Raw genomic sequence first — 15,418 nt, forward strand, 5'->3', positions numbered from 1 at the left:
TCAGCCTCTCGAGTAGCTGGGATTACAGGTGTGCACCATCACGCCCAGCTAATTTTTGTATTTTTAGTAGAGACGGGGTTTCACCATACTGGCCAGGCTGGTCTCGAACTCCTGACCTCAGGTGATCCACCCACCTCAGCCTCCCAAAGTGCTGGGATTGCAGGCATGTGCCACTGCGCCTGGACTAAGCGTGCTTACTGAAAACAAAATTTAAAATAAATGTTCTGCCACTGGTAGTTGTGGCATCCACTGAGTAACTCAGCAGTTTTTGCACAGAGGTGCCCATCACCTGAGGAATGTACGATGCACGAGTCTGAGTCGGTGATTCTGCTCAACAAAGGCTCGTGTCCTGAGCAGGGCAGTGGGGAGCTGAAACAGCTCATGTGCTATTTTTTCCACGTAATCTTGGGCATTCTGTGTATATTTTTATTAACTACTGAATGCCAGCCCCAAACAGAAGATTAAAGCTTCCCTAAGAACGGTCAGAAACCTCTAAACAGAGGATACTTGAGCCACTCTAAAAGACCAATTATTTAGACACAGACTTTGTCTCAGTGGTCTTCACATTATTATGTTGTCAAGCTTGGAGAAACAATCTGCACTGACTCCGAAATAATTTGAAAACATTTACTGTTGCATGTTACATGGTTCAGCTGCATTAAAACGTTTGCGTGAAAAGAGGCAATGTAGAAATAGTGATCATTTGGAAACTTCACCAATGTGGAAGTTATTTTCTATAACCAGTACCTTACTGGTCCTCTCTGTGGGTCCATGTAATTCAGAGATCTATTTCTGTAAGAATGGTGTCTATCACTCAAATGTCAACCTGTAACGTTTTGCAATAAAAAAAGGCATTTTAATGCATAAACAGTGTTTTAGTAACCCAGATGTGGCTATTACCGTTTTTGATTGTACTACAGGGTATTTCGATTTAAAAAAAAAAAAACTCCAAGATATAAATGTACATACATATTAGGTCTTCTCCGAACTGATGCTGGCCAATATGTTCAAATAATGATGACAGCATTGGCAGCAGGGCCACTGTGGTGTAATTGATAATCTGAGTAACCCCTTTGGGCTGGTTTCGGGTGTGAGTGAACTGGCCCTGCTTGAGGTTTTCCATGGTCTTCTCCAGATCCTCTGCGGCATTGTCCAGAAAAGCTCTGAGTGCACTTTTAACACTCTCCAGGCCAGTCTTCATCACTGTCCTAGAAAGTAAATAACGGAGGACTTGTATCTTCCAACAGGAACAAATGAAATAGAAATGAAATGTGGTTCTCCTATGATGTTTATTTCTCCATTACTCTACCCACCTGGTAACTAACTTTTAAAATCAATTCTAAAACAAGTTTTTTCAATATACTTGAAGTTACAGCAATACTGTTGTGTAAATTATCTTTTCCAAATGCCTTCATAGTCAACTTATTAAAACCTTGCTGCAAAAGACTGTGCTAATGTTGTATGCTTATCATTAATGGTCTCCAATTTAACTAACAAAACACAGCTTCTAAGTGAGTATAGTTAATCCCAAATCCAACAAAACTAGAATGTTTCCTGAGGCGATGGGTAGAAAAAAGACATTTCATGCCAGCTAGACCAACTCAACAAATGATACAGAATGTTTGTGTTTTAAGGTGTAGCAATCAAGTCTTTTCTAACGAAGCCACTGCTTCATACCCTAATGCCACTATTTCTAGTAGGAAGTGAAGGTCTGTAACGGCGTCTCCTTTCTGCATTTATTATAGAAAAGACCTTAAATGAAATCTTAAACGCAAGAATAGATAATCAAAGAGTACTGTGGAATATTCTCTTTAGGAGACATTTATAAACTTTTATTTAGATTTATCCTAGATATAAACTAAATGTATGGCTTAAAGGCTGAATCGATCATGCTAAATGAACTGATTTTGTATTTGGTCAACATGCTAGATTTCTGGTCAAGTTGACAGGGCAGTGTAGAAAGCACACAGATGGGAATTCATCTACCTACACACTTAGTATGCAATCTTAAACATCACTTTATTCATCTGTAAAATGAGAATAAAACTCTGTTTCCTAAAAAGCCAAATGTTATTATGAATGTTAAACACAAATATCATGCCTGGAAGCTAATAAGATCTCTAGAGTTGTCAGATTACCATTTTTCCTGCATGATACATTACCAATTCAACCCTCCTTTATGGTCCTAGCTGCTACAGAAATTATTTGACATTAAATAATAATCTATATATCATCATAGAAATAAGCTGCCATTGTATTAATTTTAAAAAGTTTTTCTTTTCACCTACACTAAAGACTTCATTATAAATCCAAAGAATAAAATCCAGACACTGGGTCCTTCTTAACATTGTTATATATATATACATGTATCATTATTATAGTAATTTATTTAGGTAAAAATGTATCCATTTACCTTGCATCCAAAGTCTGACCCAAAATATGAAGACAGTTGACAATTGATGTTGCATCATTGCCTAAAGAGGAAACAAAATGCCGTATAAATTGCCCTGAGAATTTCTCAATGTTCTTCTTTTCTACCAATATTTGTGCTAGAAAAATTAGTCAATGACACAACTCAACAGTAATAATTTAAAAGGTTTTTTAATAATCAAGTTTGAAATCATGCAGTTTTTCTGCTTAAAAGTGGTTATGCAAATGTAAGTAGAAAAGCAATAAAGCATGTCTCATCAAATAGCTGACATGCCCAAGAAGCATTCAAAAGCACTGCACCAGACTAAAAGAGTTTTAACCGAGGTTTTCAATAATCCCCTCTCCCTCCCATCTCATTGTATTTTTAAATCTTATTGTTTACAAACTTTTAAAGTCAGCTCATGTTCTTTATGAAATAAGGTGGGCTTAAAGTTTAAAAATTTTAATTCCATTTTAATTGCACCAAAAATTTCTGCTTTCTTATTTCATCCCACTGCATTAAGATGAATTAATCTGCCTGAATTCAATTGCATGAAGGTGAATTAATTTCCTTGAATGTTATTGGTCTTTGGCAAAAACCAAAAAGCACCAAACCATCATGTAAAAAAAAAAAAAAAACCAGACGCTAAAGAAGTTAAATAATACTCCTCTGAGATTTTGAGATGGTAGTAACTCCTCTTGAAAGTAATAGAAAATTCACTCATTTTGATTGGCATATTTTACAACGAAGTACGGAAATATGAGTGATAAAAGCATTACATATATTTTTCTTTGTAAAGGGGATACAGAAAGCAAATAAAATGATGAATTCAAGGTGACAAAATAATTTGAGCACTTACAATACAGGTTGACATGATCAGTTCCTCATTACACACACACACACAAACACACACACACACACACACACACACACAATCATCTCCTGGGTCCTGAGATTGACAACTATTATCTGAATGTAAGTTTTTGTAATACTGGCATATGTTATATTCTTTATACAAAAAAGTAACCTAAAATGAATGACCTAAGTACATACTGAAATTAATAATTGTATTAGAACATGGGCAAGCCAGTTTAGTGATATGATACGAATAAGAAAAAATAAGGTATTTATTACTGAGATTCTGAGTTATTTATGAAAATATTCCCTCATCTTGTGCTTCAAGTCTCAGAATTCCTGGTAATAATGAAGACAAAATGAGCAGAATGGTAGGACTTTTTATTTCCCTGTCCATTGGCAGATGCCAGCTCTGGGGCTTCTCCTGGAACTCTTAGAAGTATTCATTTGATGATTAATTCACTTAACAAATAAAGATTAAAACCAGGCACTCTCAAATTTCCAGTAATGAACAAAATAGTCCTTATGGTACTTGCATTTTAAAGGGGGATATAGATAACGAATCAGTAAGCAAAAAGAAAAAAAAAATCATTTAGCAAAATAGCATATAACATAATAGCAGGCCACAGTTAAATATATTTATAAAAATATTTGTTATATATAAAAAGATTATATATAATTATATAATATATGTTATATATTTATATAAATATACAACATATAATATATATTTATATAAATATATATTATATAAATTACATATAATTATATAAACATATTATATAAATTATATATAATATATATTTATATAAATATATAATTTATATATATTATATAAATTACATATAAATATATAAATATATTAATATAAATATATAATTATATAAATATAGTAATATAAATTATATGTAATTATATAAATATATTATATATAACAAATAATATATAATATGTAATTATATTATATATTATATAAATATAAAGTATACACACACACACACACACACACACAGAAACTGGGTAGAATAACAGGGAGAGCGCTCATGAGTCCTTCCTGGAGGCAGCGTTTGAGCAGAGGTTGGAAGTACATTAAGAAACAAACCATCCATGTATCTGAGAAGGAGACCCAGGTACTGGGAAGAGCACATGCAAAGGCTCTGAGGCAAAAAATGAACCTGGTGTTGCAAGCAAAGAGGGTCAAGTGGCTAACGTGGTCAGAGTAAGAGGAAAGAAGCAGAGTATGAGTTGGAGAGGTTGGGAGAGGTCAGGTTCTAGAGCCTGGTTTGAGCGAGCCCTTGGATTTTCAGTGCGGTAGGAAGACATTCTTAGGTTTTGAGCAGGTTGGGATATGATATGATTTATATTTTCAAAGAATTAATTCCCTATGTGGGAAATTCTGGAAGAGCAAGAGTGGAAGATAATTAGGGACCTACTGCAGGAACGGAATCAGTTCACTGATGATGGTGAATTGAGAGTAGGATATCAGTGGTGAAGAACTTGAGAATATATATTTGTAGTATTTACTTATGGATTGAATGTGAGGTGAGCGAGAAAGCAGTCAAGGATAACTCTAAGGTTTTCTGCCTGAGTAGGTGAAAGGTGGCACCACTGAATGGTACAGAAAAAGCACAAGAAGCAGCAGACTGTGGGAGGAAGGGGATGCGGTGGGGGGTGGGGGGTGGGGTCCTGTCCCTTGCTTTGCACATATTAAGTGTGATGGGCCTATTAGTAATTTGGGTAAAGATGTAGAATAGGCAATTGATTAAAAACAAAAAGTCTGCAGTGCAGGGAAGAGATCTAAGCCGGAGCTATACACTTGGGCATTGTAAACGTACATTTAATTCTAAGCATCGTGGGTCTAAATGAAACTAGCCAGCATGAATATAAGTAAGAAGAAAAAAGGCCTAGGGCCTCCATTGTTTGGAGGTAGAGAAGATAAGAAAGATGCAGTATAGACAATGGGAAAGAGAAGGCCCATGAGGAAGAAGAGATCCAGTGCAGCGTGTATGAGTCCTATGCCACTATTAATCAGCCCCAAATCAGAGAGGCATTTTCCTAAATACTCAGTTGTCTGTCCCTTTCCCTTCCAATCTGCTCTTATTATAGATTATCAGTGTTTGTACTTGGTACTCAGTTTTCCTGTGCCCTTCTCCATGAGGAGTGGCCAGGGATACTTTAAACTTCTATTAATATATGCTTGACAGGCTGGGATTTTTGTTTGCTTTGTTCCCTGCACCTAGAATAGTGTCTGACATACAGCAGGCCCTTAAAATATTTGTGGACTGACTTTGGGATGTAAGAAGAGTAGGAAACAGCACCAGCAGCCAGACAAATTCTGTGGGCTGACTGAAACTGTGTATTAGGAATATGAAATTTCTGTGATTGCTAAAGGAATAAACTATAAACTCCACACATTTTTACATTTTGGTAGACCCCTTTTAGACACAGCACAACTTTAAATAGAAACACCTCTATGTAAAAAATGGGAAAGGGACTCTAAGAATGCAGAAAAAGTAGAGTCTTCAATATTTTAACTTGTAGATCAGGCAAAAGTGTCAATCCCATTGGCATGTGTAAGAAGCCTAAAATAATGATTAGTCTTGAAGAGGTAAAGCACGTGGTGAGGCTTTTCAGTAAAATAATGACTTAAATATTGTCCTTCTTAAAGCTATCCAGATTACCATAATCAGAAATGTCAATCATGGTATTAGGAAGAACAGGAAGGGCCAGTAGAGTTTTGTAAGATGATAAAACTTTCAGGTGGCAACTGGACTTTTATGTACTTAAGTTTACATAATTGCTTCATTGCTCTGGGTGGTGTAAAAACCAAAAGATTGATACTTTTCAACTCACAGTATTTCAAGGACCCAGCTATTTCCCTTGTCCTCAGATACACATCTCTCATCACCTCTGAGCACTTAGGGAAACACTGATAGATTGCCTATTTTTCCTTAAGATTGTGTATTTATATCAGTGCATCAAGGTGTATGTAAACATAAAAAGTACATAATTAAAATAATAACTTACACCTGGGTCTAATAACAATAGGGACAGCATTAGGTTTTAAAAATTATAACAACTCTCATATACGACTCTCTAAATAATAAAAACAAATTACATAATATAAATATAAATAATTTTTGCATATTAATTCCACGTTTTTTTTAAAATAAAGTTTCTATAACTCAGGAATTCTCAATGTTAAGTCTGACATATCATATGCCAGTTCTGTCTTATAATCTGATATACTGAGAATTCACAGAATGTTGACTTCTCTCTCTTCTGGAAACAGTGATAGCAGTCATTCTACTTTCTATTTTTCTCTACTTTTCCATTATTGTATTCTTTTCTCTGAAGAAATGATTAATCTTGGCAGACTTCTATGAATAATGTGAAATACCACTATGCCCGAACTTATAAATTTCTCTCCCAGTTATGAGGGAACAGAGAGAAACTGAAGCGTGTCAATGACTTTGTTATTTCTAAAGTCTGTGATATTGAACAGAGTAAAATTATTGGTTCCCTAATTTGGTGAGGAGTTTCAGTCAAACTGAGGACACATTTTGAATAACTACATATTCCACTCATTTTTCAAAGCCAGGAAATTCTCCTATAATGCTGTGTTCAACTGAAAGAATTATCTGTATCGCTCTAATACTGTGCTGCTCTAATGCTATGTATACTTTATTACTTTCATTATAGGCATCTAATTCCAATATTTCTGAACTTCTCTAAAAAAATAGGATTTTTTACAGTATATATAAGAAGTTAAATCTAGGAAATAGTTGTTTTGGCCATGCATATTGTCATAGTACTACAGAATTTTTAAATTAGAGAAAGATCTCAATGATCCTCCAGTTACGAATAACAAGGATAAGAAAAAAGAGTGACAGATTGCGCATGATTGAACCATTACACTCTCAACTTAATGGCACACTGAATCCTCAAATATGCTTCTATCCACAGTGATTCTGAGTACTTTAAGTAATTCTTCTAGCTTCTTTTTTTTTTTTAGAAGGAGTGTCGCTCTGTCGCCCAGGCTGGAGTGCAGTGGCATGATCTCGGCTCACTGCAAACTCCGCCTCCTGGGTTCATGCCATTCTCCTGCCTCAGCCTCCCGAGTAGCTGGGACTACAGGCGCCTCCACCATGCCTGGCTAATTTTTTTGTATTTTTAGCAGAGACGGGGTTTCACCTTGTTAGCCAGGATGGTCTCGATCCCCTGACCTCATGATCTGCCTGCCTCGGCCTCCCAGAGTGCTGGGATTACAGGCGTGAGCCACCGCGCCTGGCCAATTTTTCTTTTATTATACGTGTCCTGCCAAACACAAGCACAATCTGAGCCTTGTTAGAGATAATACAAACATATTAATTTTCTAATATAATAACTTCTGAGATACGACAGCAATCATCATTTAAATATGTCAGTGTTTTTCGGGAGAGATATTAGAAGTATCAACATAAACTTAATCCACTAATTTATTGATTAGGGAGAAATAAGAGTCGATAGAATCCATTGTATTACTTTACTCAGTAGCTACTTTTAAAACTCTTCCAAACGTAACATTAAGATTTATGCACTGGTATAAGTCAGGCATACTCACCTAGAAAACAACTGAATATTTTAACAACAGCTACTGCTTCACGTTAAACACATAATAATATTTATCTTGTTTAATACTCCTGTAGCTAATATTGGAGTTGTATTAATAATGTTAGACATCGGGTTCCAGGTCAATATTATGCTCATTGTATTACAAAATACTGGCTTTTTGTAATAACATCAGGTATTCCTAGATGTACCTATGTCATTAATTCACAAATTCTCCACTAACTCTGAGGAGTGTCCAGGTCATTCAATATTTCACTAGGATGTTAAAAAGGCACCAGAAAACTGGAAAGTAGAAAAGGCCTATAAGTGACAAATATTTCGTGCCCACCTTTTCAAATAGTTCCTGAAACTGAAAGGATCATTGTTGGTTGAGTTTCACGATCTTATTAATTTAAGGGTCATTAATTATGTGTTATTTTCTTTTCACTGTAAGTGGCCTAAGTGTTTTCATGGACCTCTTAAGGAATAACAGAAAAAAAAACATGATTCTCACCAATTGTAGGATAATTAGGTACTACATTTTTCTTAATAATCTCTTAAGCAAAATAAACAAAGGAAAGCTGTGTCATTCGTGAATGTAAGAAAATTTCCAAGTTCTTAGCACTTGTCTCATAGTAAGTGTCTGTGTATTTATCTACCTTCTCTATTAGACTGTAGGCTCCTTGAAGGCCGGACCTGGATGGCTCATTCATTCATTCATTCATCATATATTCATCAAATATTCACTGTGTGCCAGACTTCCTGCCAGGCACTGAGAATGCAACAGGAAGACCTCACAGCTGAGAGTTTTTGCGAGAGAAGAGAGATATTAATCCGGTAAGCACACCATCAGTGATATGGAGGAAAAGTACACGGCGCCAGAGACTGTTCTAATAGTAGGAGGACGGAGTATTATCAGGGAGGTCAGGGAAGCCTTTCCTGAGAGAGTAATATTTGGACTGAAGTCTGAAGGATGGATAGTTTGTTATGAGTGTGAAGGATTGAGGAGATGTGTAATTATGTGTGAGGGTCCTTTACTCAGGCGATAATTACAGCATGTGCAAAAACCCTGGGCAGAAAGGAATCTAACACATTCAAGAGGCAGAGAGAAGGCCAAGGAAGCTGAAGAAGCATAGGGAGGAGGAGAGACTAGGCTGGGACAAGAGGATGGAGTGGCCCATGGGGAATAGAGGGTGAAACACTAACGTGGCTAGGTTAAGAAACGTGCTTTCTATCCTAAAGGCATGGGAAGCCACTGAATATGCAGGAGTGTGATCGGAGAAGTGTGTTTTGAGAAGATTCGATAAGATCATTGTGGAACACAGTTGAGAGAAGCAGGAGAGGATTCAGAGAGAATGGGCAGTATGCTCCTGCAATAGCACAAGCGAAAGATGTTTGCATATTGGTCTGGGTTCCGGAGTGGAAAGAGAAATAAATTTTCATTTTCCTATCCTCACATCTTGAGTGAGTGCCTTTCATGTGGCAGACATACAAGACATGTTTATTGAATGAATGCATAAAATGGGTATCATTAAGGCATTCGATTTATTTTCATATGTAAAAAGAAAGCCTTTAAGGCGCTCTGATAAGCACCACCTGTGCCACCATCATTATTACTGTTGGACTCTTAGTTATCAGATGCTGCTTCCTCTAAAAATGATTGAAAGATTCTAACAGACTGTAATAGAAGGGCTGATGTATCCTCTAACTGCCTTGAAAATAGTAATCAGAATTTCTAGGTAGTAAAAGTCAGGGGTAACTCTGGGAATAAAAGCACTATTTCTTTAGTCAACACTGGGTTCTTGAAGATGGCAAATGATAAGGATATCAGTTGTCAACCTGCCTACGTCCTATTTCTGTCCTACCTGGATTTCCAAAATTCGTTATGTGCACCAACTTATAATCACTAGCAAGCATCTCAGAATTCAAACAGGGAAGCCTATATTTAGACAAGATGCTATTTTCTTTCTTTTTCATTCCATAAATTATTCTAATTGATTCATCAGAATCCTGTGGGTAATATCGCTTGTCTTCCTTTTTAAAAACCTTAGCTTTCTAAACATAAAATAAAATGGTTTAAATGCCTCAAAAATAATAGATGAGGCATAAAAACACTATTATCTTAATTCCTGTATAATGTCCATCAATACAGGAGAAATATTTTAAAGTAGAAACAAAAAATATAAAAGCCAAAGTTTTGAGAATCCTCACTTCATACGTCAGAAAAGTATTTCAACCACAGGCCAGGTTTGGAGATATAATTACAATGTGGCAGCCAACCTAGAATAAATATTCCATTACCCATCAAACTCTGCTCACCACAGTTACTACCACCAGAACACCTATTTTGTCTCTTCATTTTTTTTAATGCTCCTGTCTTGTCTCCACTTTCTGACATATTTAAGGTTAACGTGTATCTTTCTAAATCCTTACCTTCTCTGATCATCACAAAACTCAAGTATTTTCTTGTTAACCTCAACTTTCAATTCTGCCTTAATTTACTCTTAGGTTTAGGTCACGAAAAAATCTTTAAACCAAGATAGTACAGGAAATACAAGATAGTACAGGGAATATGTGAAGCTTAAATGCTTAAGACTTAAAGATTCGGCTGGGCGCGGTGGCTCACACTTGTAATCCCATTGATAATCAATGTATTTCCTGCCAGAATGCAAGAAAATGAAAAAAAAAATAGATTAATATGACCATACACAAACAAGCACCGCATATATGCTACTGGGTCTCTCTGTTTGGAAAAATCCACATTGGCATAGCTGATAAATCTAAAAGTAAATAGTTGGGTTATAACACTTCTGATTCATTCTGGAAATGGGTGTATTATAGAAGCTTTACTGTGTGTATTTTTGTGTGTGTGGTGTGCAATGTTGGCTCACTCCAACCTCTGCCCCCCAGGCTCAAGCAATCCTCCCACCCCAGCCTCCTGAGTAGCTGGGACCAAAGGTGTACACCACCATGCATGGCTAATTTTTTGTATTCTTAGTTGAGATGGGGTCTCACCATGTTGCCCAGGCTGGTCTTGAACTTCTGAGCTCAAGTGATCTGTCCGCCTTGGCCTCCCAAAGTGCTGGGATTCCAGGCGTGAGCCACTGCACCTGGCCCTGTGTGTAGGGCTAAGTCTCCTAGTTTAGTATGTAATTTATGTAAATAAAGTATAATAAGCTTTAGATAAATAAAATCTAATAATTTTAATAAGACTAGAAACATCTTATATGTGAAAACTATAAGGTTATACTTTACATAGCACTTTAACATGAATTTTACACAAAATTGATCTCTAGGTTTATTAGGTATTTTAGCCCACTTTAACAATGAAAAAAATGCAGGTTCAGAAAATTTAAGTCCCTTGTCCAAATCATTCAGCTGTTAAGTTAGAAAAATAGGACTTACAGCTAGGTTTTCTGATTCCAAACCCACTATTCTCTCTAGGATGTCATATTAGCATCTACAGCCCATAATATGTGACGTTTAAATACTATACCAATACCCGTAATATGTAAAGCTTAAATGCTTAAGACTTAAAGATTTGGCCAGGCACAGTGGCTCATACTTGTAATCCCAGCACTTTGGGAGGCCGAGGTAGGCAGATCACCTGAGGTCAGGAGTTTGAGACTAGCCTGGCCAACACGGTGAAACCCCGTTTCTACTAAAAATTAGCCGTGTGTGGTGGCGTGTGCCTGTAATCCCAGCTGCTTGGGAGGCTGAAGCAGAAGAATTGCTTGAACCTGGGAGGCGGAGGTTGCAGTGAGATGAGATCTCACCATTGCACTCCAGCTTTGTGGGCAACAAGAGCGAAACTCTGTTAAAAAAAAAAAAAAGACTTAAAGATTCTAATAATTTGGCAAATCCGTACTAGATATTTGATTAACAAAGCCATCCTGAAGTTTATATTTTTATAGGCAAATATCAAAGCAAATTTGAAACAATAACATACACTTTAATAATATAAAAATGTGCAAAAATATGCTTTGAGATATAAAGAAACACATACCAGGTCTCCAATAAATTCCCCTTAAACATAAAAATAATAGTATTAAAAGGCTAAGGGATGAAACCACAACATCTAATTGAAATACTAGGACCACACAGGGAAGGAACTCATGTTAAGATCTAGTTTTTCCCCCCTAACAAGCATGACAAACTGTATTACACATTTATCTTCAGTGACCAAACTTAAATGACATATTCAACAAAAATGGAATTTCGAGAACAGCTGAAAAGAGTTCATAGAATGGAGTCTACATATAGTTCCTTTGGAGATGGTTATAATTTGAAAAATGGCAGAAGGGAGGCTCCTGGCATGTTGTAAACATTCTATGTCTTGGCCTGAGCTATGATTAAATGGTTGTATATGCATACACATTTTCATCAAGTTGTTCTTTTTATTTGCTTGTATTAGAGACAGGGTTTTGCTCTGTTTCCTAGATTAGAGTACAGTGGTGTGATCATAGCTCACTGCTGCCTCAAATTTCTGGGCTCAAGTGATCCTTCCATCTCAGCATTCTGTGTAGCTAAGACTGTAGGTGTGCGCCACTGCACCTGGCTTTTTTTTTTTTTTTTTTTTTTATAGAGGCAAGGTCTTGCTATGTTGCCCCAGCTGGTCTTGAACTCCTGTCCTCAAGTGATTCTCTCACCACGACATCCCAAAGTGCTGGGATACAGGCATGAGCCACCACACCTAGCCAAGATGTGCTTAGGATTTTGTAGTTCAGGTATGGAATACCTCAAAAAAATTTTTAAAGGAAATTATATGAGGTATAACAGGAAAAGAAGAATATACAATAAGCAGGAAGTTAGAAATAGCACCATAGAAACTATTATTATGCTCATTAATAAGACTGCAAAAGGGCAGCTGATATGTATAATTAGACGATACTTGCTGAAGACAAATGGAGAATATTTGAATCCACTGTTATTCTGAGAGGGTTAAAGAGTATATGAAAATCCTGCCTGAATAAGCCCATGAAAATATTTCTCTGTTGAAGAGAAGTTAAACAAAAGTCAGTGAACCAGAAATTATTCTAAAGATAACTGCCCCATTGATTTTAAATAACTGAAATATTAATGTAAAAACTCAGGCAATTTTAATGAAGTACAAATTTTCATTACTAAATTTAAGAGCACCAAATATTGGATATAATACTAGAAACCAAATATAGCAATAACCTACTATATCCAGAAACTATTATTTCTCAAAAAATGTAATGTGAAGAACTTACTTGTGCATATGTGTGTGTGTGTGTGCGTGTGTATGTATATATATATATATATATACACACCCATTCCTCAGTTTAACTGACTTTGTAGAAATGACCTAATTTTTTTAATCCTTAGCTTTTCCTGTAAATAGAAATGAACTTATAATACCTCTAGCAACACATTCAATGTTTTATTACTAAAATTACCCCAACACTGTCTGAAAACCTAGAGAGCAAAGGGCTCACATTTTCTTTGGCAGTTTATAAAATCAGATGCAGGAAAGTGTGAAACACAAATTCCACCAGCCACTAGAGATTCTAAAGCCCCACGGCAGGGAAAATTTGCGGAAAGTGAGTGCCCACCCTGCATGGCTGTCCGGAAGCAGGTGCTCTGGAACATGGACTCCAGCTAGGTGAATTCTCAGAAACAAACAGAAACTGACTCTGGAGTGAGTGGTGCTAGAAAAGCCACTCTGGCCAAGTGAAGCTCCGAAGCTCCTTGGCTTCAGTGTCTTGACTATGACGTTCCAATGTTTGGAATGCAGAAGACATGCAAATCTGTAGTCAAGAGCATTAAAAAAAATAAGTGCAGTTTACAATTTTGATTTATAACATTTCATTATTTAATCTATCAGAGGTAACCAAACACAAATCCAAGGGTCTGGCTTTGTTTTGTTTTTACCCCTGAGATAAAATACGGCACAGCCTGCCACTTTCATTCATTTGCTCTTTAATAATAGTCTTTTTACTTCCAGTTATGCTTTGGACTAGTGTAAAAAAGATAGAGTCCTCAATTTCACCATACATAATGCTATTTATGAACAACCTCGAGGACCTTATCTTGACCTGCAACGACCATGCATGCAGCCATGCAAACATGCATCCATGCAACATCGCAGCACACAACACAGTGCAAAAATGGCAAAGAAAACCAAGTGATGGCCATGCTTGTATTTTTTCAAGGGTCTCCTTACCAAATAGTGAAATCCTATGCCTGACAAGAACTCCAAGTTTGCAGAATAGGCTGAAGACAAAAGAAAACAAAAGAGAAAAGGGAAGGGGGAAGGGAAGGTAGAAAAGACAGGGGGAAATTAAAAAAAAAAAAAAAGGAAGAAGAAAAAAGAAAAAAAAACAGCTGATATATGAGCCGGAAAAAAGCAACATGATGTCACGCAGAAAGAATCAATTCTCTGAGCAGAATGTGGAGTAAAGGTATTAAAGAAAGAGTCTTTGAGTGCATATCTTTAACAAACATGGTTAAAAAAGCACATATTATAAGAAACCAAAAAAAATTGAAAGCAAAGCTAATTAATATAAAAGCAATCTATATGAACCCCATAAGGATATAACTACTGAAAAACCACCAAGAAAAAATTTGGTTTTATCTGCCCAAATGTACCACTGAAACTCTGGATTTAAAATATATATATATATGGACATTATTTTACAACAGACGTATGGTGCTTTGGGCATACAATGTTACTTTAAGTCTTAATATGTTTTATTATTTGAAATCTCCTTCTTCCCCAACCTTGATCACACTCCTTACATAACGTAAGCATCCAGTGAATTTGAATACTGTAAAGTAGGAACAGAATTTGAGCAACTGATAATCACTCAGAGGAAAGCATTACAGATGTGATAACTTAAAGTCTCTGGATAGCAATAAGTTCAGTATATTTCTTATCTGCTCCAGAGCAGGTTCCTGTGTCTTTGAGTTCTTCATGGCAATTAGCAATGAGCCATTCCAAATAATGGCTGCCCACATTCAGCATTCAGCCTGACAACGCTGGTATCCACTAACTCTCAGATCAGACCCTTCAACCTGGGAGATCCCTGCTATTTGTCCTTTCTTTTCACCAAGCCTCAGCTGGGTGGGATCCTCACAGGTCCCTATTTTGAGAAATACTCTTCACTCATTTCCATGCTATCCTCCCATCTACTCATCCCTCAAAACTCAGCTCAGAATGAGTTTATTCCAAGAATAAACTCATTAAACTGAATAAACTCAGTAAAATAAGGATGTCAGCATTCTGACATCCAGCCCTCTGGTATGGCTCCCAGCCCACGCTGCCAGAGGTCCATACCCAGATGCTCTCAGGGGCCATTTGCAAATCTCTGCCAATACAAGTGACATTAATTTCACATCTACTCACACTCTTCTCAGCTCTCAGAGAGCACAGGCTCTACCCAGCCAGCACTTACCCCAAAAAATCTAACCTTGAAGATCCATTTGTATAGTACCACCCACACTCAGCTTGATTTTTCCCAATAATGGGAACAGCTAAGTCCTCACTGACTATATTCTCTTTCAAAACTCTGCGTTAATAGCTGTGATCAAATGTACAGC

The 15,418-nt window shown here is 36.5% G+C and overlaps 1 protein-coding gene across 6 annotated transcripts in view; it reads right to left on the reverse strand.

Annotated features, from left to right (window-relative positions):
* RYR2 (ryanodine receptor 2) overlaps positions 1–15,418 on the reverse strand; it is a 787,631-nt gene that overhangs the window by 132,626 nt on the left and 639,587 nt on the right. For all 6 annotated transcript variants that reach the window (XM_030812625.1, XM_030812626.1, XM_030812624.1 and 3 more), the window contains 3 exons: positions 14,043–14,092; positions 2,414–2,474; positions 970–1,208 (listed from right to left, as the gene is read on the reverse strand). In XM_030812625.1, the coding sequence (XP_030668485.1) occupies positions 970–1,208; positions 2,414–2,474; positions 14,043–14,092 (350 nt within the window). The remainder of the gene's footprint in view (positions 1–969; positions 1,209–2,413; positions 2,475–14,042; positions 14,093–15,418) is intronic.

Source organism: Nomascus leucogenys, chromosome 5 (assembly GCF_006542625.1).
Source record: "Nomascus leucogenys isolate Asia chromosome 5, Asia_NLE_v1, whole genome shotgun sequence".
Lineage (NCBI taxonomy): Eukaryota > Metazoa > Chordata > Mammalia > Primates > Hylobatidae > Nomascus > Nomascus leucogenys.